This window comes from Enoplosus armatus, chromosome 6 (genome assembly GCF_043641665.1).
Source record: "Enoplosus armatus isolate fEnoArm2 chromosome 6, fEnoArm2.hap1, whole genome shotgun sequence".
Taxonomy (NCBI): Eukaryota; Metazoa; Chordata; class Actinopteri; order Centrarchiformes; family Enoplosidae; genus Enoplosus; species Enoplosus armatus.
This window is the reverse complement of record NC_092185.1, coordinates 15633471-15648305: the sequence shown is the minus strand read 5'-3', so window position 1 is coordinate 15648305 and position 14835 is coordinate 15633471. Positions and strand designations below refer to the sequence as shown.

The 14835-nt window shown below is 39.5% G+C and overlaps 1 protein-coding gene across 1 annotated transcript in view; it reads right to left on the bottom strand.

Annotated features, from left to right (window-relative positions):
- Positions 1–14835, bottom strand: part of srpk2 (SRSF protein kinase 2) — a 65748-nt gene that overhangs the window by 22222 nt on the left and 28691 nt on the right. Inside the window, exon 3 of the mRNA XM_070906742.1 lies at positions 94–245. Within this exon, the coding sequence (XP_070762843.1) occupies positions 94–245 (152 nt within the window). The remainder of the gene's footprint in view (positions 1–93; positions 246–14835) is intronic.

The window sequence follows — 14835 nt, the reverse complement described above, 5'->3', positions numbered from 1 at the left end:
TTGTTGAGCTACGACAGATGTAGAGAGTGGAAGTAATGGGCTGGGACAGATGACTTCAGTGTGTGGGTCTGTCTGTTTCTCTGATGTTCTGACCTTTGCAGTAGTCTGCGGGGTCCTCCTGCTCCTCATCGTCGGAGCCCAGGATCTCCTCCTCCGGCTCCGGGGGCCCTGCCGGCTCAGGGGGAGGCGGAGGGGGCGGCGGGGGAGGAGGGGCACTCACCGGGGCTTTCTGCTGGGTCTCAGGCCTGTAACACACAACAGTGGGAGAAAAGTTAAATAACTTCCCAGCTAACTTTTTACTGTAAATCCACCTGCCAGTCTGAACATTTTACCATCACAGTTTCAGTATTTCTAGCTATGACTCATAGCAAGTGCAACTGTAGACTGAGCTTTAAGTGCAGGTGAGTAATATCAAAATAATAACTTGTTGCTGACTGGCATCATTCAACAGTGATTCATCCAGTACGAAGTTCGAGGAAGCTTTTACATTCGCTGTTCTGGACACATTGTGTCTTTATTGCACAGGAAGTGACGTATTGTAGGTCTATGTGTGGAATAAATAAAAGAAGGACTACAGTTGGCATGACCATCAATAGTCAGTGTTGCTGAACAAATAAAGAATGAGGTGGCAACTACAGAAACTCATATCTAATCAACAGAAAGTCCAAGAGGAAGGACAACATCACAACATCAGGGACCAATTTTGATTCCAATACAATAAAACCATCAGAAGGCCTCTGCACAACAATATAATACAGTTCAGTTCTGATCAAACAACTAATCAAAAATAAAGAAGGAGCTTGCTGCACACCAATAAAACCCAGCTAACTGATATTTATTTGAGAAATATCTATAAATAAATATCTTTTAGTTGATGCAAACAAAAATTAATGTGATAATTACCACAGCATTATCTCATGATTAATGTATATTCTAACATTGAAGAACATCAGCCAATAAAAACAAAACAAATGTCAGCTGTCACACAGATTTTAATTGTTATGTTGTGTTTTTAACTATTTTTAACTAAAAAGATTTATATATTCTCAAGAATTTATGATCTAATGCTTTGACAGATTTCATTTAAAGATTTAGATTCAGCTTGTGTTCAACAGAGATGAGGATTATCAGCCAATATATCACCAATATGAGAAATGTGTTATAATGCAATTAAATATGAGTGACCATAAACATTGATACTGAATTATCGCCCAGTCCAAAACATAACTGGGATTGGTTGATGGGCTGATATTGCTTGGAGCTCAGAGACAGTCAGGTTCAACTGATAGATACCCCACCCATCTCCTCAGACATGAATCAGCAGAAAAATGGATAACATCCAAAATCTGACAGAAAAAAACAACTTTTTTCAATCCCAGAAAGATTTTGTATTATGTATTATAACAATAATAACAATAGGAGGTTTTACTCAAGCAGGTTTTCTTGTAATGTTTAACACGATCATTGACATAACAATAAATAATAGAATATAATAACAGATAGATAGATAGATTAGAATTGATCAGACAACGTTAGCTTTGATTAGCTTGTGCTGCTTCCTTTTACTTGTCTAAAATGGAACTGAGCCCATGAGAGGGAAGACATAAAATAGGCTGCAGAGCACAGGCTTCCTCTTTCTCCAGGCCTGACTGCTGTTTGAGCATTTAGCTGGCATTCTTATCCAGGGAGACTTACAATGATTGATCAGGCAGGGGGTTCAGCGTTTTGCTTTAGGTTACTGCCATGGCACACATGGCTATTTGTGGAAAATTTTGGGAGCATGCCTGTAACGTTTCTGTTTCGGGGCTGATCCCACCAAACCTCTACGGCAACCTGCCACTGTGCTACTTGTGTCAGGACATTGCAAACTATGGTGCTTTTCATATTTGTTACGTTAATACTTCCTGGTGGTCCTAAATGTCATGCATGTAATCTATTTTGGTCTAATTAGCCCACTGTTCATTACTATTCATGGGTCCTTTAGAGCAGTGGTTCCCAGCCTCAGGGTCAGGGCCACTCAAGGTCAGAAAAGACATTTACGCAGTGCAAAATTACCTTTATAGTTTCAGACGTTACTCTATTCTATGTTTTTTTGCTTGTGAACTACTGGATAATTTTACCTCTTACAGAATGATTCAAATAAAGCAGGTCTTTGGTTGACCTTATCCTCAACATATGCAAGCTGTAGACATTTGTTTCAAAGGGTAACAAGCAAAAAAAGTTGGGAACCCCTGCTTTAGAGTAATGAACACTAAACTCTATTTATGCTGTATCTACAATACCCAACATATTTATCTCCACATTTATTGTGATTGGAGAATAGATTTACTTTGATTGAGGGACATTTCATTGTGTTTCTGTCACAATATATGAACTTCTATAAAACAACATGATGTGCTCTGAGGTGAGAGTATAGCTCACATTCTCAATCAATCTAACATTTTCTTATCATGACTCAATCAAATCTTCAACTCGCTGTTTCAATGATGTCTCTGTAAGACTGAATCAAGAGCTGAGCCTGGGAGAGCTCGACAAACGCTTCTTATTCGGCGTCACCTCACAGCACCGGCAGCATGATCAAAATGCTAAATTAAGACGGAAAAAAATATCAACATGTAAACACACAAAGCCGGCGCTTGTGAGCTGTTATAAAATTGCGGTCACAGGCGCAGACACATGATGGAGCCTCTTGGTGCGTTGCCATGGCAACTGCAGATGGGGGGGAATCCAGGACACAAAGCGTTAACGTGGTGGCGCACACACACACACACACACACACACACACACACACACAACAACAATGGTTCTTCCAATGCAGAAGTGAAGGACAGAAGATATCTTGGCAATGAGGATTCATTGCTGAAATTTTACAGCTGACACACACACACACACACACACACACGCAGCAGGGGGCTGTGTCCTTGCAGTAGGAAGCTGCTTCTTTACCAAAGCAGTCACGTACAGAGTCATACATCACGTCTATTAGCTCAGTGCTTTCATACAGCTCATCTTGCCATTGGCTGTACGAACACTTAGCCCCACGTAACTTTCTGGACCTGAGCCGAGCAGCAAAAACATTAAGACAGCAAAGACGCAGCAGCCTGAAAGACAGACAGGCAGAGGAAGGACGGCGACAGAACAGAGGCGAATCGAGTGGGTGAACAGACATCAACAGAAAGAAAAAGGTACACATGACTAATCAGAGAGGCGCGCAGGAAGAAAGAAAGAGAAAGCAATAGGAGGTCAGATATATAGAGAAGCCCAAACCCAAGAGACAGACATCAACAGAAAGAGGTAGACAGACAGAAGGACAGAAACAAGCTGGGAAAACAGCAGACAGAAAAAATATGCAGACAAAAACAAGAGAGAAAGAATGATAAAGAGAGACAGGTAAGAGACGTACATAAGAATAAAAAGTTCAGCGAACAGAAAGAAGGAGACCAAGAGACAAATACAGCATACAGAGAGAGAGACAGGCAGACAAACACAAGCAGAGACAGACAGATACAGAGGCGTGAAGGCAGAAAGAGAGTACTTTGGGCTGACAAGCAGAAAAACCAGTCAGAGCAAAACAGAGACACAATCAAAGAAAGACAGAGGCAGAAGAGAGTGAAAAAAAATAAAAGAATGGACACAGTCAGGGAGGAAAACTCCAAAAAGAGCGCTAAAGCAAGATTTGCCTCATTTTGAATCTCTATACATTTGACCCACAAAACCTTTATCAGTCTAAAACACAGACCACATGTGGGAGTGTGTTTTTCATCAACATAGATCGATACACACCGAGACATACTGTACATCATTCCACCTTAAATTAAACTGAAAAACAGGTGGAGGTGGAGAAAGCATTCCTGCTGAGCAAGTGGAAAACACAAGCAGTAACAAACAGGAGGCTGACAACACGCTCGTCTTTGAACACCAAAACACAGCGGTGTACTAAGGTCATTACCTTCAAACACACAGTGTGGCGTTTGTGTAATTAGAAATATTTTTTATGTTGGTGGTGATCTGTTTTTTTCCCTGCTTTTGTTTGTATAAAAAGTGAGACGTTACATCCTTTTTTAAGATGCAAATAACTGCATGGATCCAGAGAGTACCTCACTAATATAGGTTGTATTGCCAATACTGTGTTCATTCATTCTCTCACTCATTCATTCATTCACGCGGGCACTGTGCCATGCCAATCTGCCCCCCAAGAGGCTGTTAATGGCTGCCAAAATCATACTGACATCCTGTTAGACCTGTGCTGTACTGCTGAACTGTGCTACGCTTCACAGCTGCATCTCAATCACTGTGTCCTTGTTAAATTTAAAACCCTCTACAAAAATGTGATTTATTTTAGATCAGGTTAATGCCATAATCTGTACAACTATACCACCACAATCTGTATTTTAAACTAGTGATTCTAAAATGTGCCACTGAGGTTCAATAGGCTGCAGGGTTTCATGCTAACTAATCAGCTGTGATTAGCTCCCTCCTCTGTTTTAGAGGTGTAGTAATCAATTTCCTCCACTTATTGGCACTAATTTGCACACTAGGAGCATCAATTTGCTCCTCAACTAAAGGGTGCACTTCTACCTCGCCAATGTACAGTACCTACCATAATTTTAGTCCTCATCGTTGTTGTTGTTTTTTTTTTACAGTTTTATTTCTGGTTTACACTGATTTTGATCCAGTTTTTATGTTTTAAGTTAAAAACTAAACTTCTGCACTTCTGAGCAATACTTTGGTCAGTAAGATTAAAACTCAAATTTATTTAGTAAATATGGATGATTCAAAAGAATCGAGTGGCTTTTCACACATGAAACACTGACATTTTCCAATTACTTACAGAGAGCTATAGAACTGATGCTGACTGATGTTTTTTTCTTTTCCTTTTGTATATGTTACCGGAAGATATACGTTATATATTCTTTATGTTTAAAAAATAGCAGCGTCTTGAAATCCCATGTGGGATCCAAATGTTTGGCCTGACATGGAAATTAAAACCAACGAATTAACTAAAAGAGTTGAGGCACAAGTGGATCAGAAAGAACAAAAGAAATATACAACAGTCAGAAAGTCATTACTTGTCTTATAGAATGTACTGTAAATGGCACTTTTAAAAATAATAATAAATACGATCTTTGCATAACCTTTTGCAAAATTAAAATGGCTCTTATTTTTGAAAAATAAAGACCAAAATAATAGGTACAAGCTATACAATATCAGGCAAAATCTTTGCATTTCTGAGCCTGGTGCTTTTAATTGTTGTGTGTGAGTGCCACAGTACAATAAAGGTTTACAACTGCAACGAACAGATGGTCACTGTCATTTTCCTCAGTGCTGTTATACCAGTCAGTTGTTTAGCCCCTGGCAGGACAAAACAAACCCGGCACTAACTTAAGGTGGTTTTAATGGAAGAGCTGTGCTGATTATCAGAATGGCATAAACACTGTAATGGTCGAGCTTGTGTTTGTGCATGTGTGTAATCACCTTCCCTCGGGCCAGTGTGGGAGAAGCAAATATGAACCATCGGGAATGTCCCACATGTACAATAGAAGTATTTTTATGTTCATATAAAAAGGGGCTGAGTTTGTGTCCTTGAGCTTATAAAAGCATTGTCCACTCCTGCAATTAAGCATGTTTAAAATAGGACATTAAATGCATATTTTCATGCACAAACTATGCTGATAAAACACTATTTTGAAACTGGTAGCGCTGTTCCAGTACAGTACATGCGAGTGTAGAGCACAGGTTGAGACAGGAGTCTCTCAACCTATAACTGTGGAAGTAAATAACTGCAGAGTCCTTCATCCTTCAACTTCGTGTTATGTGTGCGGACATGCCCAGGCTGCTTCTTACACTCAAACCCAAGTGTAAGTGTGATAGTAAACAGCTCTGAACATGCACACTGCCCGTTTTCAGTCTTAGCCTCTCAACTCTCACGCCCCACGATGGCATCTGTGTATCCCCAGTGTTAGATTTTCAACAGCCCAGCATGCTTTTCTGGATCCGGCATGATGTATTTTTAGCACACAATTAGCAAATTAGCACATAAAAGAACTATTAAACTATTTTTATTCCCACATACAATTGCTCATGTACAGTACGACATGATTAGTTCAAACTTTGAGTTGCACTAAGCCTACTTAAAAGGTGTTGTTTTGTCCAGGAGAGCAATGCCCAGGTTCCATTATTCACACATGACCAGTCCTGTCATGCAATCTGCAGAAGCTCATCATGACTGCAGTGGAAATGCCAAGTTGTGCTGAGGAATGTGGAGAATATCGAACAGGTGTGAAATTAATTCATTTGACAAAATCTACAGGGAGGAGATGGAAACTGAGACGCCACTGTCGACTGGATTCTTCACCAATCGCAAAGCAGTTTTTCCAACCAGTAAATTCCTCGTCATACCACACATCATGTCTGAACAGCTTTGTTGCTGACTTGACAGAGCAGCACTGAAAATATCAACTCCTAGATTTCCCTCAAAACAAACATTAATTTTGGTATAAATACAGCTCGGTGTCCACAATTACAAAAATACACTGTCATCATGACTATTAACTGTCTTGAGATTCCTCAGTTCTGGATATTGAGCTCTGGTTGATGGAAAGCATCATCACATAACAGCATCGTGACATATCGGGCAATATTAGCTTATTGCAGATCTATGAAAAAACAAATCTAACTCTAAGGGTTTCCGTATCAAGACTGTATGTTTATGCTAGATGTTAATGTTAAAATTACAATAGGGCGATGTATTTTTTTAAACTCCTAACCAGAAAAAATCCAGCATCGTTGAGCCTAACCAACATACCAACAACTGTACAAATCAATAATCAGTATTTCCAGGTTTAAAGGCTGGCAAATTTTTGTTCACGTCAACAAATCTCAAGGAAAGATCAAAAACAATGTGTTTATTCATACATAAAACTTTTCTGACTTCCCTGGCCTCACCCCCAAGCCTATTTTGTCCCTACTGAACACGTAAAACTTTAAAAATGGGTCATGAATATACTGTATACTTTCATTCAACAGCTGCAGGCTAAATAATTTGCTAAAACAGCGTAGAGTAAATTGTGTTTTTGTTAGGGACTATTTTCAGCCATGATTTGATTCTCTAGTGAGTATTTACAACAGCCCGATGGTGTATGTGGAGTCAACTCAAAATAAACCACAGTGCCCATGTTCACTGTAATGAAGAAACATGTCACCTGGTGTAAACATGTGGCTCACTGATGTCTTTTAATAGTTTTTTAACAACTATGGAGGTCTACGGCACAGAATAAGAATAAGCTATTTCAGGCTTTGGCAACAGCTTTTACAAGTTATGAACATGAAACATAGTTTATATGCTATTCTTCATCTTTAAATTCCATCACCATGAAACTGGGTCTTTAAATGCATTAATAGGTTTGAGGTCCAGGGATCTGCAGATAGAGACAGTTCCCAGTGTTGTTTCAAAGGAAGCTATCTTGTATCTGTGTCAAGATGTTTCACTGGATATGATTCTTTTGAAATGAAGATGTTGGTGAAGACAGAATATTATCAATCTCTACTACTGAAGTTATCTCAAATGCCTGCACACCTTTTGTATTTTAGTCGTTTTCTTTTTCTTTTAAGTATTCTAGTCAATACATACATTTCTGTTGCAGTATTTTGGCTTGTTTTTGCTGCTTGTGAGGCGAGTCCTCCATCCACAACAAGTCAGCAACTGAACCAGTTAAAAGAATTTCACAATTGCTTGTTTATTCCTGTTCGCTTGTGAGGAATCTGGGTCTCACTGTGTTTGCCCCATTTAATGACACATATCTACCAAGCCTGAAAAAAAACAGAAAGTAAAAGATAAATTTTTTTCTTGAAAACAGTATCTGTGAAAAGACATGTGAATGAGTTAATATAGGGACTTTTTAAAAACAATGAGTTGAATTTTTAACCTTTGTGCAATACATAATTACAAAAATATTCCCATATTCTAACAGTCATTGAAATGCATCTCGAACTCATTGTCACATGCAAGCAAGAAAAACATTAATTGTAGTTTTCTACTTTCTCTGCTGCCTTTTGATTAATTGGATCTAATAATTTCATCCGCATGCCTCCTGAGACTCGACATCAGTGATGTATCCTGCTGTTAATGACAAAGAAAGTCACAGAGCGTTGCTAACACATCTCCGACCACTAAGAAGCCGTATTGAACAGTTGACCGCTCTCCAGTTCAAACTTGATGACTCATCCTTAAACATGTCTCGTTATCACCAAGGTAACAGGTATTCCTTAGCAACAAGAGCATCATCCTCCACTCTCAATGTTAAGGCGTGGGTTTCAGACCGCGGGTGTCCTTCAGCTCTGCTTAACCATTCCAACGGTGGCGTCTCTATCTCTGATTGATTCATCGTTAATCTTTCATTCTCTCCGTCTCTGCATCTTGGCCTGTGTCGGCAGGACAGCTGACTCATTCTCTCCTCTCCTCCAGAGTATCTGTCTGTGCAGAGAACTGAGATCTCACCGCTATTTTCAGGATGCAGCCTGCCGTCACTGGCTGCACTGCCCCCACATAACCTCTAGCTGCACGTTATGGTTCTGCAGGATGCTGTTTCATACCACCAGCCATTAATTCAACATATTATCATAAGGTGCAGTGCAAGATTCCCATATAGTACACACTATGAATGTGAAAACTGGCTGCTGCAATACTTGATAACAATCTCAACAAGACAACAAGGCAAGCCAGACAACAACAGACCCGGGGCATTTTAAAGAGTACTCCATCGATTTAGCATTTCACTCATGTATTCACAATGTTCAGTAACAATGGACAGTTAAAAAAAAATCGAAATCAATGCAGCAGAACCAGAGCTAACATATTTTTTTCTTGATTGTTTTCATTTTCAAACTTGTAGTCTTCAGCCCCAACTGACTCCGCACACAACTCTAACCTAAGTAGATCTAATCAGCAACATCAGCAAAACACAAGTGAAGGTACGAGGGGCCTTTAATCTATAACAATGCACCATATTTAAAAAGCTGATCATGTGTCTTGTATGTGAAATCAAATTAACCAGTAACTACAGCAGTTAAATGAATGTAGTGAATTAAAAAGTACAATATTTCAAACTGAAATGAGGTTGAGTAGAAGTATAAAGTATAGGTAAGGTACAAATACCTCAAAATTGTACTAGAGCTACTTTCCACCACTGGTTATACAGACCAGTAACACTGACCTCACAAAGCATGAAGAGACTGATTCTGTAAAACATGGAGCCTCTGGTAAGTAACATCTGTATATTCTGCAGTTGGGCACTGATGGTGTGGAGGACACCATTATCTTCTGCTGCACGGGGTGCAAGTGGAGGCTTCCGCCCTTTGACCTCTCCAGTGCTTTCAACACCATCCAGCCTGTCAAGCTTGGCGAGAAGCTCTCAACAATGCAGGTATGTTGTGCACTGTGAATGTGTTACGGATCTGTTGCTACCTCCAAGTGTCCTCTGATGAGTCCTCTATCACCAACAACGAGAAGCGGTACAGAGGTCTTACAGAAAGATTCATTAAAAACAGTGTCATAAGATTAACTTGCAACTCTAGCAAGACTGAGGAGCTAGAGGTCGATTTTCTCAATGATTCTACATGCTACCATCAAGGAGAAGGCAGTAGAGATGGTGGAATCTCACTAGTTCCTCAGAGCACAATCAATAGAAAAGTATTAGTATTATTAGATCAGCTAATAGTACATCTTATTCATTCATTATTTCGCACTTTGGCAGCTGCAGTTGCACAAAACTTGATTTATTTTTCATGCAGGTGAAGTATTCTTTTAATTTCTACTTTCTAGTTATTCTTCATGTTGAGATTTGGATTTCCTGTTTTCATCTACCTCTTGTTCCCTGAGCTGCTGTTACAATTGAATTTCCTTCAAAGGGATCAATAAAGTAGCTTCATAACCAAGGCACTCCAGCCAGCTGTGAGAAAATACAAAATATATACAATGAAACTAAATGAATCAATGCATTGTACAGCAATAAATATGTGTTTCAGTAATAAGTCCTGCTGAGATGTCGTTACACAAATGACAATGAACTGCTACCACCTCACATACTGTACGTCACCGTGGATAAAAGCATCAGCTAAATGGCTAAAATCTGAAATGTAAGCCATAATTTGGTTACAACCAATATAATGGGGCTGCAGTGTTTTGTGCAGCTCTCCATGTTTAAGCTAACTACTGTAGCTACTAATTAATAGACACAGAAAAACATAAATGCTCTGCTTTGTGCCGCAGGGTTCAGGCCACACCAATCTATAGAGGCTGAATCGAATGTTGCTCAAATTCCCCACAGGCTGCCGATGGATACAAGACCACACGCTATGCTGCATTGACTGAACTCTACAGTAGATATACGAAGCATAGCACACAAGTATACACGGAGGCACAAATGCAAACACACTTAAAAGTGACAGGCAACAAAGGCTAATGAGCTAAGTCTATACAATTCCCACAAATATAGGGATGTTGGTTCACTAAAATAAACTTGAAGCATGGAAAACACTTGTGATAAAACTAGTTGACTTGGAATAAAATTTGCATTGGAAAACAGGGTTAGCTGCTCTACATGGCTGGTGGGTTGGCATATGTGCACAGACACAGACAGACAGACACACACACACAATGCCTTGAGGCTGTGGAAGTCAAGTGAAATGGCTGCAGACCCAGTAGGACAAGCACATTTCTCTCTCGGAAACACAAGATCCACATCCCCAAACACACAAAAACATACATGCACACCAAGAAAATCATGTTCATAGTCATGTGTTTTTGTGTGCGTCATGTGTGTTTTCTGTGCTCTGTTGTAGAAAAAGCCATTAGTCTGGGGTTCATGGTTTATCCTGCTCAGTATAGAAACATTTCTTACACACACAGCTGATGGGTATCTGCTGTATCTTTCATTGTGCAGTGCACTTTACACTCTGCACTCCTCTCTATATAGTGCACTCATTCACTGCATTCTGTATTTATACATTCCAATGACGTCAGCCGGCCACAAAGCCTGGTATTGTGAAGGTTACATCCGCCCACACTCAGTTACAGCAAGTGAGAGCATCACGAGCAGCCATGTGCATGCATGTAAAATGCTATTTCAAACATGCTGTAGGCACACATAAACACACACAGACATACGAGTACAGTGAAAGCCTGTGATGCTCCTATCAACTCTCCTTTCTTATTCACCATGTGGTATAAGCATGTCCAGCACCTGTGTTGCTCTACACGGAGCAGATCAGGACTTTCTCAGCAGGAAGTGAGGAAAATAAACTGAATATGTGGCATTATGTAACTCCAACATAACTGCAATTTTCAATAAATCATTTTTGGGAATCCTATATAATTAAACTGAGAATAAACACAACAGCTAATGATAACCAACCATATATTCACCCAAATCAGTCCTGAATTTTGAACTGGTCATACAGTAATTTATATGACAAACAATTTACAAATACACAAACGTAAGGGAGAAAGTACCACACCCCGATGTATTAAGAAAAGTGATCAATAAATTCATCATCATCATTTCCAAACAACAATCTTGATGTAGATTTTAGTAGATGAAAGAGGAAGAATGACATTTAGGATGTTGAAATAGTGCTAAAGAGAACATGTGAATCTGAAAGGTAATTTCTCCACTTATATTGCTTTTACATTATAGTTGCTTGGTACTGTAGTTTCAATTTCAGAAGTTTGAAAGCAAGAAACTAAGACATGTTCAAATGAAATGAGAAATGAGACAAATCATCGGTAAATACAAGGAAAACCTACAGGCCTCTTTAACAGTAGACATTTTGACGTCATTACAGGAAAGCACAGACTGGTGTCCTGGCATTACTGAGACACTCAAATGAAGCTATCGTTAATGTTATTAATTACACCTGTGCATTTCATGTTATCTTGTTGTTTTTAATCAAAATCAATGCCAGATTAAGAAAAAATACAGATTAAGTTAACATAGACATAGGTCAAATACTGCAACACTTGCTCGGGAAAATGGTGAAAATGGAGCTTCACTTTTCTTTCAGATTTACAATGAGGCACCTAAAGTCTTCTATTTCCATGATGATGGGTCATTACATATCTGTTTATCGACTAAGCTCCACAAACGGCCTGCAGTAATTAAAACCCTGCAAATACCTTGTTGCGGAGGAAATTTCATAAGAGAAATGTATACCTTTTTTTTTTTCAGAAAAGATTTTTTAATCTGCCCACAGTCATTACAAGCAACACAGAGGAATCATGTTATTGCTAGTTTGAAACTGTTAATTATTTGCACTGCTGCAGCAGCCTGCTCACCGCTCCCAAGGGGCTTCATTGATAGCAAAGGCCCCCATCTCAAGCTAGGTAACAATAATCCTTCTGAAAAGTAACACAACGTTATTAGTTTTCTAAAGCTGGCTCTAAATCATTTCAATTAATCACTGCCAATCAAAGAGAATATTAACCATTAATGAGATCTATATATGTATATAACTGTGCCTCAGAACTACAATAAGATATAACATAGACCTGTCAATCAAAGGAAGAGCACAAATACAGAGCTTGTTTTCATGCTTTAATGTGGACAGACATTGTTCCATGTATGTGTCCAGAACCACATTCATGTTGTCCATAATCACTGTCATTTCCACAGAAATGACAGATTGCAGAGGTGTCCACTGGATTAAAGTCCTCTTATTTCTTATTCCCTGCAAAATGTATTCACAAGGACAAAAGGTTGTTTCATTTGAATTGCTGTTTTGATGTGTTTCAGAGATACAGGTGTTGCTGAGATTCACATCAAAACAAAGAAGGATGTCTTAGAAATAGCTGCGATCATTACACCTTCTCTGGTATGGCACACCCAAGACTGTGTGTTGTTTCCTTAATCGGTTTAAACCGCGATGCAATTATGAGGTCTACTCAAAAGTAAGTAGCCTTGGTCACATGTGTCAACAGCAACACAAAAAGTAAAACAAGAAAAGCTTTCAATGCTTGAAAAACATTAACATAAGAGTGGTAGAACTGGTTATCTTTTTCAAACAATGTTTCTCTCACTCAGAAACGAAACTCCCAGAGCAAATCCTTTGATGCTCCAAAACTATTTTATGTGAAAAGCACCCTCACAATACACTCGATAGGCAGCTTTCCTATTGTTGTTGCTTCATACATTAATTTGGTACAAAAAAACAAAGACTGAGTTATAAACGGATCAAGACGGAGACAAATCTTGCACCTTTGAAATATGGACAACGCTCTCATCACATTTTGCTGTTTTGACCAGATAACAAAAAATACTTAAAGGGCTACAGCTAACGATGATTTTCATTAGCAATGAATCTGTGAAAACATTCTCAACGCGTTCAGTATGACATCTTCAAATGTCTTGTTTTGTCCGACCTACAGTCCAATGATGATATAAAACAGAGAAAAGGAGCAAATCCTCACATTTGGGAAGCTGAAATCAGGCAATAGTTGCGATTCATGTTATGCCAGTTGACTAATCAATTCTTTTTTTTCTTTTTAACTGAAAAACGCTGTTACGCAGGCTAATTATCCAGCCTTTAAGAGTGTTTGCAGGTAATCCTTTCAGGCTGCATACACCCCAACAACCTCCACCAATAAGGAAGGGTAGCCTGAGAGGCAAAATCCTGTTTCTTCCTGGTAAGAAACAATAACTCTAAAACAAAATTACCACAGCCCTGGAGCTTGGCCAGTGTTTATTCTAAAATAATTATTTAGCCTATTAGTCCTGTCAATCCAGTCCCCCTTTGCCACCTTCTCCCGCTCATTCTTTGCTCCTCTACATGAGTCTTGCAGAGGAGGAAACGAGGGCTACCTCATTAAATAAAATGTTAAGACAAAACACACACCATAGTCTCGAAACGTAGCTTCACCAGTTGAAAACAAGAACTCACACCCCGTCTCGAACCTTGCCTATTAGTCTTGTCAATCCAGCACCCCTTGGATACTTTGTCTCTCATTCTTTCTTATTCCTTCCCTGTCTACCTGTTTCGGAGGGCCCTGTGGCGCAGGCGGAGCACACACAAAGCCAGACTCCATTTCTTCTTAGTGTCCGGACACGAGCTTAACTCCATAGGGTAAGAAAGAGGAACGGACGGACAACAGTAGCTCCTGGCCTCCGCTGTAGACTCACGGATATACAGCAGTGGAGGGACAAGACGAACCCAGCCTTGAATTCCAGCAGAAGTCACATGGGACTGTGACACCCACCTGCGAAGGATCCTTCTCAATGCCCGCTCGAGTTTGTAGTGTGTAAGCATATAGGCACTAATGCACACACATACTATAACGTAGGCCTATCTATCTTATGCCCATACACAAAAGAGAACAAACACACATACACAATATCTCACATACAGATCAGAAATGCAACACCCACAACACATCACCGCTCCATCTGCATGACCATTAAGACAAGCATGTTACCTAAAATACACTCTGAAAGACATCCAATGACAATTAAGCTTCCAGACGCTGTTCCCAAAAATACTTTATAATATGATTTGAATGTCAGCTCATTACCATACCAGTGTGTCTGGAGTCAAGGCTTTACATATTGCTGTTAGGACAGAGTTGAACTGGGGCTTCTAGTTTCAAGGTGGTGTCGGACGCTGCCGGAAAGACCAGCAGTGTTGTGTGTTAAGCCAGAGTTAATTAAAAATAATGACCTGCAGGGGTTATCCCTGTACCGGCCAGCACGGTTACTGATATTATAAACATTGTCAGAGTTTAATATGTAAAATTTCAGCTCACTACTCAAGTCCATCAGCTTTTGGATAAAAATATGTTACCTAAAA